This window comes from Plutella xylostella, chromosome 5, assembly GCF_932276165.1.
Source record: "Plutella xylostella chromosome 5, ilPluXylo3.1, whole genome shotgun sequence".
Classification (NCBI taxonomy): Eukaryota; Metazoa; Arthropoda; class Insecta; order Lepidoptera; family Plutellidae; genus Plutella; species Plutella xylostella.
In genome coordinates this window covers 8,297,188-8,321,366 of record NC_063985.1, presented here as the reverse complement: position 1 = coordinate 8,321,366, position 24,179 = coordinate 8,297,188, and the positions used below count along the sequence as shown (strand labels likewise).

General features: G+C 36.6%; 1 protein-coding gene across 2 annotated transcripts; it reads right to left on the bottom strand.

Annotated features, from left to right (window-relative positions):
* Positions 1-348: 348 nt before the first annotated feature.
* Positions 349-21,865, bottom strand: LOC105385474 (transcription factor Ken). Of its 2 annotated transcripts, none has more exons than XM_038112743.2 (5): positions 21,468-21,865; positions 4,934-5,116; positions 4,307-4,427; positions 3,748-4,221; positions 349-3,623 (listed from the first exon to the last, which is right to left on the bottom strand). In XM_038112743.2, exons 2-5 carry the CDS (start codon positions 5,107-5,109, stop codon positions 2,691-2,693), a joined length of 1,704 nt encoding a protein of 567 aa, XP_037968671.1. In that variant the 5' UTR covers positions 5,110-5,116; positions 21,468-21,865; the 3' UTR covers positions 349-2,690. The 2 variants fall into 2 exon arrangements, with proteins under 2 accessions (XP_037968671.1, XP_011554161.2); XM_011555859.3 differs by lacking the exon at positions 21,468-21,865 and adding an exon at positions 18,002-18,360.
* Positions 21,866-24,179: the final 2,314 nt, after the last annotated feature.

The window sequence follows — 24,179 nt, the reverse complement described above, 5'->3', positions numbered from 1 at the left end:
GGGTTCGAAAAACAACACATTGTATACATATTTATCGGAAACTTACTCTCTGTTACATATTTAGCTACTTACTTACTTACCTGGATTATATGGCCCTATAAGGCCTAACTATAAGGTCTTAAAGTGATTCCATCTTTCCCACCTACCTACTCAGATTCCTCCTACTAAGTTAGTGTTACCTCACTGATAAAGTCTTACCCTAAATAGATAATGTTGGTTTTGAAGATCGGTCTGTCTATGTCAAAACGTGGACTCTGTAGGTAGGTACACCATACCATAACAGGTGATTTTAGGCTTTGTTCAGGTAAAAAAAAACTCGTAGGCACTTAATAAAACAAAAAAGGTGTGTGTAACTAAAATATTCTCGTTATATTTAATTTACTACAGTAAGAACACATTTTTACAGAATGTTAATGTTCTAAACAATATCTACAAAATTGTACACTATGTGAAAACTTACAAAAATACGTTTCATTTACAATTAACAGAAAAGAATAATCATCGAAGTTCAACAAAAATTAAGTTAGGCATAAAAAAAAACTTATAAACTAAAAATATTTACATTTTATCTTATATTAACGAGTCATGCAACTTTGTAGAATGACGTTTTTTAAGTTGTGTTTATAGGTACCAGAGAAAAACTGGTTTTAAGATTTTAGCAACAGGTCACCATGTCAGGCAAATCCATGCCTTAAAAAACGTACCTTATGTACCTATCTAAATATCACATTTGTAGTAGATAATGACGAAGTATAAAACTGTTTGTTCGAATTCAAAAGAATTTCCAAAGTAAACGTATACGTATTGTATTGAAATGATTCAGTCATTTCATACATGAATATTCGACGTTATTGTGTTTCAATTTATCTACTAATGGAAAGATGCAATGGAAGACTGCGTTGAATTTGTTGTGTTGACCCATATCTTCATAAATATCGTCAATTATCACATAGATTAATCTAACGATACTTCGAAATCACAATTCTTAAAGATAAATTGTTCCCCAATTTAAATGAAAGTCGGCGAAAACTTCGACGTTAATAAAAAACAAAAAAATAATTAAAATCAGGTATAACGGTAACGTTCGAAATCATTAAAGCGATTTGTCAAAATTTATTCTAAGGTTTGAACAACATGTTGGTAACTTTAGTTTAATATGTAATGGGAGTTATTATTAATAAATAATAAACGTAGTGTCAAATATTGCATTCATAAGTTTCCCGAAGTAAGGGATTTTGTGCTGAGATGAAACGTATAAATCTAGGTACATAACTATTAAAGATGTGAAATAAATGAAGGTTTACTTGAAAGTACGTCAAGGCTCTATCGTACACTGATTGTAAAAAATGAGTATTGCGGACATATTCAACAAAAGTGTTTGGCAGAGCGATGCCGATAGCAAGTAAAATTACAAATCCAGCTAAATCTGTACAATGTACAAAGTAAGAATAACTTAAATTAACTGGCCTCAGTTGTGTTCGACAAAAACAATATCAAAACATCTTCGAAATTAGAAAAAAAAGTTAAAATAGTACTAAAAGTAAAATATTTCTATTCCTTGAAATTAGTGTCCGGTAACACCAGAGTGGAAGAGTTATAACAATTGCGAGATAATTTCAGTTCGAAACATAAGCTCATAAATTGGAATCCTTGAAGTGATTAAAGAAAGTTAGTATAAATTACGTGAGATTTTTCAAATCGGTACTACCAACTACCTTATTAAACACATAATGTATATCGTTTCAGGTCCCTTAATTTTTCTTAATTGTATTACACCAAATCTAGTCAATTCTTTACAAATCTTTGGTGCTCATTCACACAGCAATAAACTCGGCGCGAATTCAATGTAAGGATTGTGATTGTAAAACAAAAATTGTAACGAACACACTTTATCTGATTATTACATTTATTTCAATATATAGTCTAATCTTGAGATTGTTAAACGGTCACCAAAAAGCTGCGAAATGTACTTAGTCAGATTAAATATCGGAACAATATTTTTGCGTAAAATGTATCTTAATGTTATGCCTACCCAATATTGAGTGAGTACAATTTTATTACAATTGAAGCAATTACAGAGTGCCTGCTTGCACTTTAGTTAATTTAAGAGTATTGTAATTATTTGCATTTTTTTACTAATTCTACTTGATTACGACTTTGCGATATTTGGAGTATTGGACTGACAGAATGTTCCACTTCTGACTAGAACCCCAACGCCACCACCGCGTACGTTCTTCGAGATACTGATTTAAATTAGGAGGTAGTTAAAGTGACGCTGTGATCTTGTTGTGCCGAAACACTTCGCAACTTTTCATCGACTTACGTATTTATTGGCTATGCTTAAGGAATAAAAGTGTCGGTGGCTTTTAAATAATATTTACCCTAATGAAATACATCTTTCAAATAAATACTATCTTGGAAGGTAATATTGGTCCCGGATTATAATTTTTAAACAAATTATAATGATTGGACCCTTCGACAAAACACAGATTTTTAAATTAGTCAATTAGAGTTATCATTCCTGCAGCGAATGGCTTAAAACGAGTATCGCTCTGCGATATCACACATACCTTAAACTACATTCTTAAAACTAGAACCTTCTTAAAACCATATCACAATTAAACTCTCAGATCGAGAGAAAGAAATCAAAGTTCAAGATTACGAGACCGGCCGCGTCGAGGGGGCGGTCGTCATTCATGAAGATTTTTGCTCAGCAGCAAACTATTGTGCGGCCCCGAGAGATGCCGGATCAGCTCCGGCAGCGCCTCGAAGGTCAGCTGGCAGAAGCAGCAGTTGAACCGGCCGGGAGTGTTGGTCCGCCCGTCGTTCTCACTAGACGATATCACATTGCGATGGACCGAACACAGGTGTTTCAACAGATGCGCCTTCTGCTTGAACATGGCCACACAGAGTCGACAAGCGAAGGGTTTCTCGCCGGTGTGCACTCGGAGATGCGTCTTGAGATTCCACGACATGCCGAACTGCTTGCCGCAGTACTCGCAGCGGTACTCCCGCACGGGCGCCTGCTTGCTGGAGCCCTGCTCGTGCTCGGCGGGCGGCGGCTCGTCGGCGCCCATCTGCGGCTGGCAGAGCCACGGGCCCCACGACCCCGCGCTGGGCGGCCGGTACTTGAGCGAGTCCTCGTGCGCCGACGCCGGCGGGGTCGCACTTCTCTCCGGCAGGTAGGGAGGAGCAGACGCGCTCAGCGGGTGCAAGACTCCAAGCCCGCGCGCCGCTATTCCCGCCACCGCTCCAGGTCCCTGCGCGTACCGCAGCTGCGCCATCTCCTCCAAGTAACTAGGAGGAAATGACACGAATGGCGGATTTTGTGAAGGTGAATTGTGGAAACCTGGTCTTCTCTTCCGGTGTGGCGTGACAACATAGTTTTCGGGTGATGTTTGAACGAGAGACATTAGATCTTGGTCTGGTGGTTTAAGATGCGGGTAATCTTCTAATTTTACTGATGTTCGCAGGTCCAATTCTGGTGGTTCCAAATAATGTGATTTTCTTTTAGCTCTTTCAATTACTCTCCCGAGTCGGTCACCGAGTAGTTGTCTCCTGTATACAGTTTCAGGTGGTGGATCGTCTTGGCTTGATGAAGTAGACCGTCTTCGCCCAATGTTCTGTAAAATAAACAAATAAAAATTAATTATAAAATAATTAATGCCTTATTAACTGAAAACTTTTACCTTAGAATAGGCTAGGTTCGTAAATAATATCAATTTATTATTAGTATAAAATAATCACCTTTGCTGCCACTGTTTCAACATCCACATCTTGTGAGTCCTCGTGTTCACTGCCAGCGTTTTCCGAGTTGCGAGTCACCGAGAGGTTCACTGGATTTAAAGAGCTTCTTCTTCTTCCAGCTACTCTTCGACATTCTTTGTTTTCCGAATCGTGTTCTTCCTCTTCCCGTTCATCATTACTACTATTAGACATGCTTTCCTTTTTTATACTCATTGATTCATCAGCTACATGTGTGTCCTTACTGTATCCTGCTCCGGGCGTGACTCGGTCACTCTCTGAATGTGATGATCCGGATGGTGCCTCATGTTTACTGCTTTCATTGCTGTTGATATCCGTTTTCAAGTTTTTTGCCTTTAGTCTTTCACATGATCGATTCCTTTCTTCAGCTTGCCGTCTTTCCTTAGTGGATTTCCAAACATCTGATTTGATTTCTAACAGTTCGAATAGCTCTTGCATGTCATCTATTTCACCCGACTGGAAACAATAAAATTTTGGTATTAGAAATGGTTAATATAAAACTAAAGAAATCATGTAAAGTTGGTTTAAGAAAGATACAGACCTCGATATAAGCTTGACCGCTGTATAAGAAGACGAGCAAGTGGCGCATGAGTGTGCTGTTGATGCCTGACATATGGATGGTGACGGGGTTCTCAATGGTTGGAGTGTCATCGAGAATTTTCCTGGAAAAAGAATCATCGTTAATAAAGAATAGAATTCTGCAAATATTATTAATATCTGCATAAAGTTCAGTGACTCAGTAAATATTAGAAAATTTCAAAAGACGTAGAACAAAAGTTGTTTACAATGGCGGTCTGAGCACAGGGGTGATCTATATCACTTTTACAACGCCTTGTAGATAGACGAAAGTAGTGCTCATCGCTTAAGAGGATTCAGGGCTTAAGATTCACCCAACATTAAAATTGGTTTAGTCTTATTACATACAAGACAAAGAAAACTATTAGAAGTAATGAAAGATGATACCTACACCACACAATTATCTGAGGACAAACCCAGTACTATGCTTCCAATTCGTAATCAAAATTAACGCGTCACTCTCTGGTCTAATCTGACGTAAATTCTATGAATCTGATAGATGGTTGACAGGCGCTGCCATGGTTGCATTGGTAGTGGACTAGTGGTACGACAGCTATACATAGATATAGATAGATAGATATAGAATCCTTACCTGATGAGGGGACTAGCGGCGGCCATGACGATGCGGTGCGCGGCGAGCGGGACCGCGTCGTCGCACACCAGCACCAGGTCCGAGTAGCGGGAGCCGCGCCACGCCGACCCCACCTCGTTCAGTATGCACGCGTGGTGCTTGCCATACGTGAGTGTCAGCAGGCCCTCGCCCATCATTCCAACACTGGAACCAATAGGAGAGCTTGGTCAAACATTGGACGAAATATAAATGGGTGGAAAAATTGAGGGTTAACAGTGGTGTTTGGGTCAGGGCATAGCTTGGTCAAACATTGGACGAAACATAAGTAGGTGGAAAAATTCAGGGTTAACCGTGTCGTTTGGGTCAGGGTTATAGTGTGAGCATGGGACTGGTTAGTTTATGGAAGCTAGTGTGGGATGCTGATGACCAGCCTTGTAAAAAGTTGATGTCACTAATCGTGAAACATTATTTAGTTGCGTATAAAAATATAAATAGCTAAATATTAACTCTTCAGCAATGCACCTCTGCCTACCTCGCAAGGGAGTATACATGGCGAGTATACAGTACAAGGCGTGAGTGTGTGTGTGAAATAGGTATAATCACTTCTATCTTTTCTGACTGTAGAAGTGAAATCGCACTAGAATAAGACACGTCATATCGTTGCCGGTTCATTGAGTTGAAATTAAATTTTCATTAAAATGAAACAAGGTTATATCCAACAGACTGTTTCATCAATAAGATCGTCAATTAGTCTAGTTCTGTGAATTATATGTACATAATACATCTCAGTTGCTGATCTAAAGCTGGACACTCAAATTCGGCCGAAATTTAAATGGTAGTAATCGCAAGTGCTAGAAAGCCTGTCGCAACAACAGACCTTGGCACGATCAAGCCACTTGCTATAAGAATTGCGATAGAAGCGCAAGATCGTTTAAAAGACCATCAACAGGCGCTTCTTCAGAATTGTGTTGCCATTTAGCAACACTCAGCAGTTACAATGAGATGTATTGTTGTTGAACAGTTGCACTATTGTTACTGTTTCGCTAAAAGTCACATTTAATTGCAGGATTAAAAAGAGAGCAATGTTCGACATAAAAGTGTTTGTCGTTCGTGAATCAGTTTGCTAATGGAGCACTTTGATGATCACAATCTTGTCATGCACGATTTTGAAATATTTTTTGTTGTAGAAACCATTTTTCTCGTGCGAAAAATTTACGCAACATTTTGTAAATTACCTTGAATACTGTGAGAATACTTTACAACCACAAGAAACAAAATTTACATTAATAATATTATGTTACATATATCATAATTTTGATACTTGAATAATTATTTTATGAACCTACCTAATTTATAAATATTTTTTGTATTTATTTGCAAATAGATTTTAGTATCATAGCTATTGAGGACATTCAAAAAATACTTTATGATTATATGAGCTGACAAAAATGACTGCTGTGCAGTACACGTAAGTCAGTAGGTACATAGATAAATCTTTTTAAAAGTAAAATGAAAAGCAGTGCAAACAATTTAGTCTGAGTAAAGGTGAATTGTCTGGGGTTTTCAGGGTTGTGCGAGCATTGGAGCGGAGCACAGGCTCGTCGCTATTGTCCGTGTGAACCCATACGAGACGCCTCTGCATTACATGTTCTGCATAAAATTGCAATGTTAACGTATCGTGGAGCCAACTTGCTCAAATTAAATCTTCAGATGGACTTTGGATAAAACAAAATTTAAATTACCTTCCAACATTTGGGCCCATTTTCTCATCGTTAGTAAAGATTATTGTTTATTGTTGTTGTATTTATGTGGGTTTCGCTTTTCATTGTTAGATGTAAGTAGGTAATAGTGAATTTAAAATAATAATGAATTTATAATGTATTTTGAGTAGTTAAAATAACCTAAGTAATATTGACTATAGCGCCATCTGATGATGATCTATAAAACTTACTGAGCTGCATGAAACGGAAAGGGGCAAAGTTCTGCTATATAAGTAAAGATGGCGCCACTTGTATAAACTTATAAAAGTAAACGACTCAACATCAAAGATTCTAAAAATCGGAACAAAACTTATGAATTGTTTAAAAGTAGGGTTTACTGTATAATATTTCAAGTACAGATATACCTTTCACTTAGCCCTAAAGCCCAATCTTACTGAGTGTTTTGCCTCCTCACAATCTCCCACGACCTTCTGTAAAGTTACCCGGTTGACCATAATTATATGAGTGACTTTCGCTAACTTTTCAATAAACTGATACAGGGAAACTTACAATCTCTTAAGAATCAGAGTTTGCGCGAACCAATTTAGTATAGTGAAGGTAAACACAATCACAGTACGACTATTAAAATATGTAGTGTTTAATATCGTAAACGTAAATACATAAAGTAATAACAGTACCTAATAGAGAGATTTGTAAAGAAATGGCATCGATTAATTTGTGCATATAAAATAAGAAAGGTGTTTAATCAAAGTAAGACAAGCGTTATGAAGGTAGGTATACGATCAAGGTAGTGACATTAAAACATAGCCCAGTTAATTAAAACTAATTAATTAGACCTATAGCTATTGGCCTAGAATGGATGGCATTACGATCCGATTCCAATATCATGCCTATTAAACAATTAATGAAAGAAATATAAGGAGTGTATAAAGGTGTTTGATTTAGATATTCAATAAAAGCACTAATGTTGTAAAAGTAAAGCCTAAGCAAAATATAAAATGGACTACCAAATAATATGAAATATAGTTAATATTTGCGAAACAACGACGAAACGACGACTGTGTTGTAAGTTAGAAATTGAACAAGCGTTGCAGAAGACTACTGGAGCGTAACATTGGGAAAAAAGTATAGCTTTCCCTAATAAAGCATTAGACCCAACAATTTAAGATATTATGATGAATTCATAGACTAAACATTTATTTCTTATTGTCATTGATTTCTTAAATGTTTTATAACTAAATATAGGAATGGTACTAAAGAAATCCACAGGGTAACTCTCATGTTTGCTAAAAAGGTAGTAGGTAACAAATTAACTTACAAATCAAAGTAGAAAATATATTTTATTTGTTTCATTGATTACAGAGAGGTTAGAGAAGTTATATCACAGCATTCTCAATCCTAATAATAAATCGCCCTGTTACAGTAGTAGAAAGAAGGTTAAGTGCAACTATAAATAATGGAATGTCTTCTTGTAAGTGGTAGTGACAGGCGCATTCTTGAAGCATGTGCCAACTACTATCATATGCATAGAATCTGCTTCATATTGCATTCTGTCTAACACATGATCCTATTTTAGATGCGTCCTTAAACGCTACGCGTACTCGTGGTCGTTATTGCATAGGTACTACATATTTACGGCCTGTTTGTTTCTTTCATCAATGTGCGATAAATCATTATTTTTAATTTATTGATAGTCTAGGTAACATTTCCCTTGATTAGCTTTGCGGTTGAAATTAGGGCATTTGCTTGCCTTGTGTTACCCGTAAAAGCTAGACAGGATCTAAATTGGTGTTCGATTGATTTTCTTGTCTTGTTTTTTATCCAAAAATATTATCATACTTTAAGATCGAAATTAAAACAAGAATTATAGATAAGAAATGTTAGGCACCTTTTTGTTAATAAACAAATACAAAGTGACACATACGAAAAGCTAAAACGTAGGTAATTTGTGATAATAATGCTGGCTACATGGTTGCATACAATACAAGACACCTTCACACAAAAATACAATGAGGCGTAGCAACCAAATAGACCCCTTTAAACTTCTAACAGTTGCGCCAAAGTATGACATGACTTCACATGACATGACAGAAAGCGATAGTGATGTAAGTCGATAGTTGTAAAACAGGAAATAGCCAGGCGTGCGGCGATACCGCCCTGCTTTGTGCGAACAGACTGACCTTCAGACGAAATGTTGAGCTGTATGCACACATTGAGCTATGAACTGAACATACTACAATAATCTAATGCCAACAGTACACAACAATCGGTTTCATTCATGAGAATCAACGCCAATTCATCTGTCTATGGCCGAGGACGACCAAATCCTTATCTCTACAGGCAACTGTATGAATACGTATATTTCCGGATTGTTTTGTATTTTTTTTTGTACCTAATCTTGTTTACTATGTGTCTGGGAACCGAAGTGTTTATCGATGATAATTTCTTTTGCGTAGCTTAAGTAAAAATAACAGTAGATACCTACTTGTTATGATTAAGTATCACCACACACATTACACTGGCCTACATAGCACCATCACTAAAAGCACTTTTAGACGTAACATGTAATTTTTTGAAAATTTAATGAAGCTTTTTAGGTAAGTTACTATGGTATTTTCTTGCCCTGATTAGACAGTTTAAGAATATCAGAATAGTTCCATTCAGCGAGATTTTTGGAAATACTTAATTAATTGGATTATTTATTTATAAACTGCATCGGACCTTGGCTGGGAGAGTCTTCGACTGAAAGCGCAAATGAGTTTTACCTTCGATGATGCTAAAATAGCTACAGAGTTACAAACTCTCACCTTGTTTTTGATTGACGATTGATTCCTTGTGCCAAACTTGCTCACAATGAAATATTATCATCTACTTTAGACGTATGCAAATTTCAATTAGTTTTGTAAAGAAATTCTCATTTTGTATCAGTCTTCAATGAAGTCAAATCCAAGGGAATGTAGGGCTGGGGGCGTATTTCTAAAATTTTCGCAACGCTTGGAAACAAATGGAGTTCGTGTTCGACATTTTGCGATCACAGTTGCAGTTACATGACATTTTATACAGCGACGTGTCGAATGAAAGGTCAAATTTGATTGTCGGCAGTCATTTGAATATCCCCGATGTTATTAGTAGTAAATTACGATGAATTAAGTTTTAAGTCAACTTATGATTCTCACGCTACGAAATTAGCTGACCTTGGCTCTACCAAATAAAATAAAGCAAGTGTTTCAGATGTGAATATTATTCATTTATCTTATTGTTCAGTGTTACTAGCAGAAATTTGTAAGGACAAGTTATGTATATTTAAATTAATGTAAGTATGTACAAGTGTTCATGATTTAAAAATATCCTTTTCCTATTTTGTTATAATTAACCTGAAAATTTTTGGTCGACTTTATGCAAAATTATTTAAACATATCTTTCATCTTTTGAATTTAGTTTAAAGAGTTCTAAAAATAAAGCAGTATTGAAATATTTTTAGCCAATATTTAAATTTGAATAACCATGAAGGCCTCTTGTAGACACAATACTTTTACAAAAGTATTTCTATTTTCAGCACATACTTATACTGTCTTTACAATTAAAATATCAATTAAAGACAATAGGAAGGTAGAAGTTATTCAAATAAATTCTATTTCGGTCTCTTTTGTCTGGTGAGTCGTGGCCGAATATAGAAAATCTCTCAATTATAGATTTCTTGATAATTTTGACTGGCTTCCGTCTATGTTTAATGATTCTTCATAAGCGGTTCGAGGTAAACCAGCCTCCTCAAGGTTCATGTTGAAATAGGATGGCTCTTGACCTTCGGGATGAAAGTCAACAGATGTTGAGCAACTAGCCGCCTCTCCATCGCCACCGCGCTATGCTAATACATAACTATTAAACTACGGGACCAACGTATTGGCATTGTATGATCATGACCTACTTAGTTCCCACGTTCAAGGATTTCACATATTTGGAAGGCAATGATTTCAAAACTGACCAAGAATTCAAATTTAACTCAATCAATAAATAAGCAAAATGCATAATGTAATCTACATATTTATAATGTGTGAAGCTTACATAGAGATTAATACTGAATATTTATTTGATTTCTATTTAAAAGTTCTGTTTAGCCATACTAAAATCTTGTCAGGAAATGTTTAGCAACCATTTACTCCTTTTATGGTCATAATATTCATGATTCACTGTATTCATTATAATGATGTTTGTAAGATTCTTGTTGCAATTTATTACTTTAAAGCAGCATCAGCTCTTCCTCACTACTTCATAATTACCAATAGATGAAGTGGAAAAGTGTTCACTTTTACAGCTGGAAGCTGTTTACACCGGACAAGATTTTTCACCAGGCCTTTCTACATGAATACTGGTTGCACACAGTCAAGTGTTTGTGACTGTGTGCGTTGGTGAGCGTGTGTGGGTGCACGTAGATTTGTGTGGATGTGTGTTCGCGCGTGTGCTGGTAGTGGGGTGGGTCGAAGCGTGCGTAGATCTGTGGGTACATTCATTGCACACTAGAGAGGGGGGAATGGTAGCAACTATTGGTACCGCGGTTTTGTAATAGCATTTTATCTCAAGGTCACTTAAGCAGTTTTAGAAAGTCAACTAAAAGCTCCGGTGGAAATCGAAATCTCTCTTGGCCACACTATCGATGTCGTCGCGTTAGTCCGGTAGTACAATATGCCTTGTTTGGTGTAGATAATAATGTGTGTAACTTCAAAATTTCTTTTAGAATTATTTGCATAATGCATTACCATAAATTATTCAATACTCAATGTTAGAGAACAGTTTCTGTTGCCTGCCTACAATTAGAGATTGTTTCAATAATAGCAGGAACATAATGATTAGCAATTGAATATTTCCTACAGATTTCCACTGCTACAGGTTACATTTATTATTAAAAGCGTAATAGATGAAACCGGTTCTATTTCTGTTTCAATAAAGTGATTGTTGATACTTGATTTTGCATAATTATTCGTATACTTATCAAGTACTTTGTGTGTAGCCAGGCTGTGTATAACTTTTATTGTGTCGTTTACACACTTGTTTATTCCATTTATGGATTGCTTTCAGATGGACAATACTTTTAAAACATTGTTTATTTGTATATTACACATGAAAACTGCAGCCGCAAGATGTATCTGCTCTCGCCGTATCTCTGCCTCTTGGCCAAATGATGAAATTTCACTGAGTGCCATTTCGAAGCGTTGCATAACTGTCAGCGCTAAATTTTGCTGACAGAGAAAGTATACGAAAGGTTTTACGTAAGCAGTTACGTGGTCCGTTGTACCGACTCAGTTTTGATTTCCTTGCTTTTACGTCCATCACTACCTCTGTTACATCATTTTTGCGGTAATTCGTTAAGACATCTCGCTCTACATTTTGCTAGTTTCGGATAGTGTTGCAACGTCTTCAGCAGTAGGTATCGGCTTTCACCCAAAATTTACTACAAGCAGTTGCATGAGTAATATTATATATTACAACTAAGCTAAAAACAAATATGCTTTAATATTTTAGAAAGCATTGCATCTCGAGGCATAAAATACATTGATGGACAATGGAAGATACCATGATTGTAACAAACAGGCATGAATTAAGAACCCTACAATGTTAAATGTGTTGTTAGAAACATCAATCGAAACTACACATATGTTTATTATTTAATATATATCAGTAGTAACGTACTGTATATATATATTTTACAACTTCGAGTAGTATTCGTTTAGCAATCTCTGTCCTAATTCCACGTTTTATCAAGCAAGTCAAATATCAGCACAGAAGCCAAATGTGCTTTAAGAGAGCGGTAATAATTGCGATAACGCGTGTTAATGGATCAAAATTCTAATATTTAATTGCTTGATTTTTAAAAAGTATTTTTTGTATCGTGCGATTCAAAATCAAGTAAAGGGTACATTTTAAAAAATCTTTATTTTCATTGCATACTGTACAGTGAATCTACAGGGAAATTTCCAATTAAGTGGTATTATCGTAAATAAAATAATGTCATGGATCATTACAAGTAAACTCACAATTTAGGATTTTAGTGTCTTTTGTTTTCCATCTCATGAGCAGATAAGTTTCGCGGCGTGTTGCGCAAATGGGAGAGTTGTCGCAATTTTGAATGATAAGAATCTTTTATCTTTCACAACGCTGTAAGTATTATGTTACCGTCTGACTCATTGTTATAGTCTTTCACTTCGGTCTCATCCATTGAGTTAATTATAATTCCACTTTCGGTGCTAAAATCGGGACGTGGGAAAATTCTTATTATTTTATCTTCCTATAGGTACTTATTATATTTGTAAATAGGTATGACGGAAAATAACTTAAGAGGGGTACGAACATTATATGAAAATCCGTTTGTTAATCACTTAATAATGATTTTTTCATTAACAGTATGGGTAATATTAATATTACGACGGCATTGTATAATAAAGGAAAAATATTTTTTTTAAGGAATGACATTCATTTTTACATTTCAAAATTGTTGAATTCTTGATTTATAGGCAATTTCACTTACTCACAAATTGAAAGAAGCATGACACATACCTCCTAGAAACCGTATTGGTTTGTTGAGTCATACCATAATCAAAATCATAACATAAATCCGTCATCTGCTTTAATCTTTGGTTCCTTGTGTATTGTTCCAAGGCGTTATGTGGTCACGTATTAGAAATAAAAACACTTGGGATATTGAAAGCGATAAGTATTTCTTTTAATGTATGAGAAAAACTTGCCCAACTTTATAAACTTACTTACAGTTCCAAATATATATTTAGCATACAATTATCTAGTTTAATTACAATTAAAAATTACTATGTTCGATTGGAACCAAATATGTGCTAATTCTCAGGGCTCCTAAGCAATATTTTATTGTATTTAATACAAAATTTATTTCCGATACTGTTTTAGAAACTGACCTCAGTTAATGTTACTATTCTTCTAATAATATCAAAGTTGTACTTATTCTCATATTCGATTAGTTCAGTTTCGGGCCAAACGTATTTGAAATGTGTTTGTTGTGCTGCCGTGGCTGCTATAGCTGTGTCTATGCGCGCGAGTAGAATGCTAATACAGAGTGGGGATTGTGAGAAATTTTGTTGCAGTGTGTGTGAGGTACCTTCTACATCCACAGCATGTGTGTCGCTATACTCCGGATGTGAGCGCAGATTTGTAAGGCTGTGTGCTATACAAAACTGATATATCTAAGCGCTATAGTCTATTATTCGCTTTTATGGCCTTATGTCACAAACGATCAACACAGAGTGTGTTTGTACTTCGGACATAGTTATTGTTTCAAAGCCTTGCTGCTTTTAACTTATTTTACGATGCAACAATGATCGATTTGACTATAAACTTGTAAACAATCAGAATTTATGCGTAGATGGGAAGTTTTATTACTGACTTTGTTCAGTTTATTGGAAATAATTAATTTATAGACATGGTCAAGGTCTTTAGGGTTGTTATAAAATTGTGTCTAATTGAAGTCGTGAAGTAGGTATTGAACACAAACGTGTACCGAGACAAAAGTTAAGGCTTTATTTAAAGCCGTTACTAAACACTGTTTTATTTAATGACTTTATCGTTTATTGTAACTTAATATTACTTTTCATAGAGCCTACTAACTGTTCCCGCGAGCTTCGCTTCGCCTTAAAAAGTTTTCCCGTGGGAATTCCGGGATAAAAAGTAGCCTATGTTCTTTCTTAGGGTCTAGACCATATGTTTACCAAATTTCATTAAAATTCGATCAGTAGTTTTGGCGTGAAAGAGTAACAGGCAGACAGACACAGTTACTTTCGCATTTATAATATTATAAATATTATAGTAAGGATTAAATTAAACTTATTTCAAAGAATAAGTGATTTTCATGTCATGCGTGTTGTAGCTTAAGTGTAACTGAAAACACGGTTTATAAGCTTTCTTAATATAAATTCGGTAAAGGCGTTTCAGACATTTAATGATATACTTATTTAAACATACAAGGTTTTATTTCGTTAAAAATATAGGATAGGAAAGTAATTAATAATATCTACTATAAGGGTAACTGCGTAATAAAACTAACCTGTCAAACTAATTGACCTTTTTAAATACTGAGGACATTGAAAATTATGAAAACATAGAATTTAAGCCAATGAATTTGATTTCTCATATTTACTGGTCGACCTTAAGAAAGTAGTATTTCGAGTAACTATAGAAACGAGTTTTATGACATAGGAAGTGATTTGAAGATGTGATGAATGTTGCGTAAGACCTTGTCGAGGAATTAGTTACAAGGATACTGAAGAGAGGAGAGGAGGATGTGGAGCTAGCCCTAAATGGAAGGAGGACCGCGCATGTGTGTGTGAGTTAGTGCCGTGTGTGTGTGCGTGAGCGTTGCGTGCGCGCAGACTAGCCGATAACAATAAACTATTTCCGAAGTGACCCAGTTTGAACGTCCTTCGGTAATTTGTGCCGTGAACGGGAACAAGAAAGGGCTGGGAGCAATTTAGACAGCAGCCGCTCCATTGTTTGTTTACAGATAACAAAAGCCGCTTTGAAGTGATGATACACCGCCTCTTGTCCATCTTTTTACTTGTATTGATTGCCTGGTTGTTGTAAAACTTTCGCTTTCTGAATTTGAAGATTTTCCTTCAAACAAAGTTAGTTAGTTTAAAGATTTTTATGCTACTGTTATTGTAGCTGCTAATGGTGATATTGATAACAATTTGTTTAGTGTGTTAATAGGTGGCCAAATGGGAAAGGAGGACATTAAAATGCAATTTAATAGCAATGAAGACGGAGTAAGGATGTCACTGGGACTCCACTGCGTTCTGTCCAGATGCTTGGTACTCTGCTGCCGGTTGCTCAATAGTAAAACACAGTTCGACACGGAGTATCGGCAAGCCCTCTGATACCCGCTGATAACACTTTTTGTATTTTTTTAATTGGTTCAATGTCACTTGCTAGTTGCGACATTACTACGATTGTTTTAGTTTACATTAATTTTATTCATTAACGTATTTAGTAATAAAGTTGATGTAAAATCATTAAAAACAAAATGTATTACGTGCATTAAAACAACTATTATAAAATGCATTAAAGTTCTTCAATAAAACACATTAACGACACTAAAGTAGTAACTAAAGTAAGATACAGTGCATCAACAACTTATTCAACATTTGCACAGGTTGAACAGCGGAATGAAAACTTGAAAAGTACATGGATGCAGATTTTCCTTCTATGTTTAAAGTACATAATTATTACTAGACTCCATAAATTCAGTGTAGCTAAGTTTAAATTACCAGGAAACGGATGGAGGTAATGATTCACAGGATAATTTAATTAGAATAAAATAATAGTAACAATTACGAAGCAAACAAAGCAATTTGTGTGTGGCAACGAAACGTATAGATAGATTAGGCTAGAACAGTGCCCTTTTGATAATATAGTACAAATAGCCAATTATGTAGTTCATGCAAACTTTGAAGGGAAAAATAACCAAATTATGTCAGCACACGTGTTGACGAGTAAACTCACAGCCGATAAACAAAGTGGCACAACCAACGAGGAAGTTCAAAATAGACGATGTTTACTACAGAGTTTAATAAAATAAAATGAATGTACGCGAAAAGAAAAGAGTTATAGAAGTTCGTCATCAATAACTAATAGGTACCTAACAATTCTAAAACACCTAGGTACTTGATAATAGAAAAGTATTTTTTGATTACTATAATTTTCAATTTGAATGCCTAAGGATAAGGTTTACGAGTGATAGTATAAAAAAGACTTGACGGTAAATAAGTAAATATGGTTCAGTGATAAAAAGTAATCAAATCGATCTTATCAAATGCTTTAAATGTAAGAGACCACTATCTTATTAGAAATTTCTAATCAGACAAGGACATTTTGGTTAACAAGTCTAATATAATCTGAGATTGGTAACTTGTACAAATGCTGATAATACTACTAGGTACTTACAGTTAGTAAAAATATAAATTATGTTTTTTAGGATTAAATTTTGTGTTTGCGGTGATCGGTGATATTAAATTATATATTCAAATTTTAATCTTGGACTATAATACTTATTGTAATAATTTCTAATTCATACTTCCACACTAACCCCCTTATTCATAGAGAAGTTACAAAACGTTTTAACTAATAAACTGTTTTGTCCCTCTCCAACAAAGAACAATTTGTTCTTTGACAGAGAGGGACAAAACAGTTTATTAGTTAAAACGTTTTGTAACTTCTCTATGAATAAGGGGGTAAGTACCTAAGTAAGCTATTGAATACCTTTAAATGTTTAACCTTGTGATGGTAAATTTAAAGAAGTTAGATATTTTCAAGGGTGGGTAGTAGGTACTTAAGTACCCACCTGTAATTAATTATATTATAAATCTAATTACTCCGAATGTATAATACATACTGTATAGTACTCCGAATGTATAAGACAGGTGGTGAATACTTATACCAACCCGATACATATCAGGATTGTGTGTGTGTTTGATTTGATTATTATGGGTAATGGTTTTTCATCATTACTATGTCACGTTCATAACCCTAAGGATAAGATAAAATATTATAATGCCCCTTTTGACAATGATATTTAATAAAATTTTAGGTGGAGTAAATTTTGGTACACACAATAGTTATTTTTCATTAAGAAAATAGGAATAAAGGTAGTAAACTTAATGCGGAATTATCAGTTACTAGGTATAGCAGCTAGCTACTGCGTATTTACCTATAATGAGTCAAATTTTATTTTAGTATCTGGTCGAATCGTTTAGAATTATTCAAAGTACTAATGTAGCCTTGAAAAAACAGTAAGTACTTAATTATAAAATCAATTCTATTCTATTTTTGCAAGTTAAGTAATATTTAGTATAAGTTTCATTCATAGGAAACTGAAACATTAAGGAATTTACTCTTATATTGCTACCCAATACCTATCTAATCCGTTACTAACTATTCTTATACAGATATCAGTAAATAATTGCGCGCGAATTCATGCATGTAAAAGTGTGCATGCACACGCTGAGATAATTCGATTTCGCAAGGCAGCATCTAATGTGAACCTATTAACCTCTCCCAGAGGCAGAAGCGAAGGCGAGAGGCGGATGAGGCGGCACAGAGCGTTCATTAGAGCCAAGGTTGAGCCGACCATCCTAGACCACTGTGCACATCTACACAGCGACTGCGACGCACCTACCTACCTCATACAACCACTTGTATACAAGCTCTCATGAATATTTATGTCAGTGATAATAACATACACATCGAGCCACCAAATAACATAACAAGAATATTTTAAATCTCACAATTCTCCAGCTTACAAAATTTTGTATTAAAGAGAAGAAAAAAACATAACATAAATAATAAACAAATTTACCTTGCCAACTGTAGACTTCTAGTAGCAATCTCATTGTAAAAATTCAAGAGTACGTTGCTATCGAACATATTAGCACTATATCACAGCCATTTTCTCACAAAATATACAGGAAAAACAATGTAAAGCACCAGCGATCACAGAATTCACAGCGTCCGGTCCACGGCACGTCCGTGCGCGAGCGACTACAGATCAAACTGCTGGTCAAAATGACGAAAGTGAAAACATCGCACGCACAGAAAAAAAGGTTCGTGTGGCGTCGAGCGCAGTCCTTGTGGGGCGCCTCTCGCGCGGGCTCCGCTGAGTGCCACTGACACACTGACTGTGTTGCGCGCGCTTCGCCCGTCGCCTATATAATGAACCGCTTCGATCCTGCGGCACGTCATCCGCACCGGCAACAAACGCCTCTGGATCCAACAAAAAGAAGATGCCTCGAAACAGTAGTGGAAAACACTAAACACAAAGAATCGCAACGACACGTGTTCGTGTGTGAGTAAACGTGCGCGCGTGGTGGTGAGCAGAGATAGGCGGTCGCAGGAAACACCGTTCTCTTCCACTAGGAAAGACCTTGGATACGAATCAACCGGCACGATGCAATGTGTACTAAGTACCGGCGATGGTGCCTACGCCTGTTACACACTTGAATCCAGAAATAACATAATCGTTTTCAATTTCGCAATTACTCAATTTATCGACATTCCTTCTCTTAATAAAGAAAACAGAAGCGGAGATCTTCAAGGGATTTAACGATGATAACAGGAATATTATTTTACCAAATGTTTGCGATTCGTAAGTAAACACAATAACAAATGTCACTGATGATGATGAAACAACGAAAGTTGATAATGGAGTTAGCAATTTGACACGTACTTAGTGTGGGTGGCCACTCAGTAATGGAGATTGTGGCGCAATTTGAGAAGTAGTTTAACACAAACCGGCTAAATAGGTCAATTTATAACGTTTACAGTTTATACACAACTCAACCACATTTCTCTGGAAAATGTATAAATGTAGTGTACAAACTACAAATTTGAGATGAATGGGAACTTTCTGAAAAGTTTAGATTTTAGAACTTTACTTTATTTTGAGTTAAAATAGATGATGAAATCGCCTATGTATTTTCAATTATAAAATTTGCCTATGATACCATTTTTAAAGAAAACATAGCCGTACTCCAGTTACGGTATTAAGGCTGCTAGTTCCGCTGAGTTTCGTAATCGCTTTCGCCTTTCGTTTCCGTGGTCTCATTGTCTAACTAACGCAACATTGAATAACTTCTTTTGCTCACCAATTTCAGCATTACATAAAATGCCTCAGATCGCACTAGTCTGATGGGAATTTTATTGTTAATTGGTGCTTGTTTTGTTTTTAAATTAATTATCAGAAAATTCACACAAACCTTGTTTGTTGCGGTGAGACGCTCACATCGTTTGTCTGTGTGTCTCATCTCTATTTGTTTTATTTTCGGCTGCTTTAATATTTGTTATGGGAACAACCAATTCAAGTTTTAAGTCTCTGTATTCGTATTTCCCTTTAAATTTTGATAGTATAACGTATTCATGATTGTTGATATGTAGGTCCTAGATTTCTACCATGATACTATCTAAAATGACAAAGGTAAAATAATTATTTCGACCACCCAATATGAGTTTTGTGACCTAAACCTAAACCTTATACTTAGGTCACAAAATTTATACTGGGTGGATGGAGTGATAAAAAAAGATGAGTCAATTTAATACTTGATCATCTAACTGGGCAAAGGTCACAAAATTAGACACAAATTAGAGACCCAATTAAATTTACTAAGTAATTATTAAAAGATAATTAGGTTTCATTAAATTCCGATGCAAAGCAATAAATTTGTAAGTGACCTTTAACACTTTCACCACATTAATGATTGCGGTGCATGTTTTAATGACGGATTCACTTATGAAATATGTAAGAAAATATAACTACTAAATTAGAATGCTACCCGAACTAGAATTTATACATTATAGATAAATACATAGTCGTTTTTTTACTCACTTACCTTAAAAAAGTTTTCTAGTGGAAAATCATGTAGGTATTATATATCAGTTATTTATCTCCTAAACTACGAAAAACATGTCCAGATGTTTAGGAAAAAGCAAAATAATCTACATTTCTAAGCAACGACATTTTAAGACCTTTTGTATCTATTTCAATGAATGTATCAAATAATTAGAAACCATAGCGTTTAGGGAAGTACTTAGTACTTAACAACAATTTGGGTCCAGCTTTCCCTACAACATTTCACTAAGTGAAAGTTAAACATGTAAGCACTGTACCTACACACATTGTGTCAGAGGAACTGCATTGTCACAAATTTTAAAATATCCATAAATAACCAACGATTGGAGAGTTTCCGGTGGTTTCCGGTAAAAGTTTTGTCAATAAAATTGGATAACATCACATTATTATTTAATTGAAACAGTGTTTTACATCTCGGAGTGTAATGTTATCATAAAAATTGGTTTACTTTCACATCGCGAGTGCAATCTTCAACATCGTTCATTACAGGAGGTTAAATACCAAAATCATAATTAAAGCCGGTTTTGAGTGCGCATATTATATCACCGTCATCTCTTGGTACGTCCAGTTTCATCTTGTTTATTATTTCGTGAAAGTCAACGGCTCGGCTCGGCTCTTTAATGTATCCGCATGTTGGATCCGTCACGATCGACCATGGTTGCCTGTTATTAATATTAAACGAAAATTCGTTATCCAGCTAGCCTTGGATCTAGCTCCTTTCAGTTGTGCCACAACATAATGATGACAGTTTGTAGTTGAAACGTGCTGTACCAACTCAATGACCGCTGAGCTGTGGTCACGGAGATATCAAGGTGAAGATACCTATTCACGTTCAGCTTGTTTTACTTTGCAGATTTTTATGGTGTACTTTATTTACCCAAAAAGATTTGGCGAGTAAATAACCAATCGAATTATTCAATCTAAAACAGACATTACAAGTTTTGTAAGCAAGCGCAGCACGTTATAGCCGACGTTTCATTGGGCTGGAGGCAGACGTAGAAAGTGAGACCGAGGTTGCGCAGGCGTTTTTATTGCCGGTCGCGCGCGAAATCACTTGAAAGTTATATAGGTATTGTCCTTGGATATTTCACTTCTTTACAACTGTGTTTCCGACACCCGAGTCGAAGTTCAGTCGCGGGTGACGCCACGCTTTGTGTGTGCTAGTGCTGAGTCCCCTTCACTGCGACGTCGATTGCTAAGCCTAGCTGGGATATTGTCAAATGCACATGAGATTGATGATAGGCCGTAGTCGTTTCATTTCATGCTTCACGGAAACGCTTATCTGCATTGCGTTTTACGTAATCCGGAGAAAGTACTTTCTCCGATGACAGATACTGCCAAGTTTCACTTTCATTTGTTTTACACAGTAATAAAATAAAATGTAGATATGACTAAAAACATTGATAGCAAGGATTCTTACCTAAGGGAAATTGTATAGGGAAGAAAGGCTCAGGTGTAGCGGCGCTCCTGAAGGCGCCCCGGGCGGGGGTGTGCGGGGCGCGGGGCGGGGCTCGGGAGCCGGCGGCGGCGGCTTCCCGGTGCTGCTTGCGCCACTTCCCGCTTGCGACACGCTTCCTGCGGACCCGCGGGAGAGCGCGAGGCCACGCGAGAGTTCCGCGCGCTGCTGTTGCACAACGCCGCTTATCGGTGACCCGATTTCGGCTTTCGCGCGGCGAAAGGTGCACTTTAGTTTCAAGTAATCCGAGCTCGTCACTGCACTGTGGGGAGTATCACTGTAATCCTGGCACGGGGGACACGCGGGCACGGCGGTGCTGGGAGCGCGGGGCGATGCGTCGGCGCGACGGCGCTGCGGGCCGTGGGCGCCGGGCAAGTGGCGCGCGCGCCGGCCGCGGCGCCGCAGTCGGTTGCGCCACACTGGAAAGTAAAAGTGAGCGGCGGAACGCGCAGGGGAGCGGCACGACACATTTCTCCCACTTTCGCCGGAGTCGCCGTGATTCACTCCCGCGGTCCTCCGCCGCGCCAAGGTCGCGTCCCGCCGCCGCTGCACGCCGCCACACACGTGCCGAGCTCTTCCTGCGCAAATGGCCATATGTCACTTACTTAAGTGCAATCCAATGCAACATGGACAATGCGGTCAGTGGGCATTTATTGCTGGCGACAGCACAATGTCATCGAGAACGCGCATGACATGGAAACACGGTGACTCATGTAATTTTGCATTGAATGAAAGGAAATTCCAGCATCTATGGTTTGGCTGGACATAATAGAAGAAAGTGTTGCCTTAGTCGCGCTATAAGTCGTTGTCCGACTTGAAGGAGCAGTTTTCCTTGTGGTCATTCATTGTGTGTTAATGAATATGACAGTTGAAGATCATTTCTGTAGTAATTCGATCGTCTGCTGGTTGGTTTTAATTGTAATTGTTAGTCACGTTAAACAGTTGCCTAATTGCCGCATAATGCCATTAAGTAACCAGCATAAACTAAGAGCATATAGTACCTTTGACAACAAAAGTACCTACTTAATATGAAGTACATTCTTATTATTCATAATAAGATAGCACTTTCTTTTGAGAAAGTTTTTTAAAACAGATAATAATATCACAGATAATATGAAAGGGCTTCAAATAAGTATCAAAATTATCTCTTCATTATCAGATTTAGATTAGGTAGTTTAAGTACCGGCGCGGCGTTTTGACCCAAAAATATGTCAAGTGTTTATAGTACAGCACAATTTACGTCCATGTCCATAAGTAGCGACACATCAATCAAGATCTAACAACACGATTGTCCAACCTATTCACTGCCCGCAACATAGTACCTGCATCTTAGAAGCTAGACGCGGCATTGAAAGTCCGTATTGTCTTACGTAACCTGAGAAACTTAGCACTCCACACTACACCGAGTGTCACCCAAGCAGGTCGCCTCACCGCACGTGGCCCTCGCCCGACCACAGACTGTCGCCTAGATGGCTCACTGAATAACAACACTCGTACTGACATGGCATCTCTGATGCGATTTTCTGTTCTGCTGTGGCAGAACATGCGACGATTTGGTGACGATTGCGTCCTGATCCCTGCCACCAATATTTTGTAAGGAAAGATCGAAAGTTGCTTTAAAACCAGTATCGTTTGTAAAAAAATATCTTAGAACTTAGATAAAAATAGGTTGTAGGAAACGGAAATGAGTCATTTGAGAAGAATCCTGTGATTTGAAAATTGCACGCGATGATTGATTTCACTGCAATTAATCTTCACAGGCACTTGGAACAGACAGTGATTGGGAAGGCCCAGTGACTGGTGATGTGAACATCGAGAATACGGAAAATAATGCCCTTACGAGAAATGATAAATAATGTATGGAGTTAACTTGTGCCGAGATTCTGGTTGGTTGCAAACTTAGCTTTGTATTGCAATAAAGAAAATGTTGTGAAAATAGAGAACTTAAGTAATTCGTTTTAAGCGTGGGTTAATAATAAAATTAGGCCCAATATTTTTTAAAAGCCGTACGAATCCAAAAGGTGGACGTACCTTAAATAGGAAGAACATTTTCCTAATTCACCACTGATAGTGAAATGGGTGTGTTTTCGTATCAACTCGCTACCAGTGGTAAGATCCCAGTGGTGAGTCCCTAAAATACAAAATCTTTTTACAGTGTAAAGTTTACAAAGAATAATTATGTCAAACTATAACCACAAGACCTAAAGGTGCAAACAGACAGATTTAAGATGAAATGAATGGTGCATGGATGAAAGAAACCGCTACAGGCACTAAAATATTCCTTGAGGATCATAGGATAATATTCCGACAATGTATGGATGAATAATCACAATAATAAGAAGGCAAAATAATTAAAGTTTACACAAAATAACATAAAACTCTATAAGATAACCTCTGTCAATTATTTATCAGAAAAGTTCAATTAAGAACTCTTTCTAGTAACCTAATTCAAATAATGTATGGCTTATTAAACTATGTCATAACCTTCAGTCAATTTTGTATAAGAGTTGTGATAACCCTTAGATGATCGAATGTTCAGATTGACTCTTACATTCATATTCATCGTTGTTTTCTATCTGTTTTACTTTATGACCAAATAATATAAATGAAATAACGTTACTTTATTTTACAATACACAACACAACACAATCTAAATAACTTATTCTAAACTTAAGA

What these genes read in the sequence shown, in the direction of transcription:
- LOC105385474 (XM_011555859.3), bottom strand. Translation starts at nt 18,069, where the DNA reads ATGTTCGATAGCAACGTACTCTTGAATTTTTACAATGAGATTGCTACT. An exon ending in AGAAGTCTACAGTTGGCAAG is followed by an intron (nt 5,117 to 18,001) that starts GTAAATTTGTTT and finishes TATTGGTTCCAG; the next exon opens with TGTTGGAATGATGGGCGAGG. An exon ending in GCCGCTAGTCCCCTCATCAG is followed by an intron (nt 4,428 to 4,933) that starts GTAAGGATTCTA and finishes TTCTTTTTCCAG; the next exon opens with GAAAATTCTCGATGACACTC.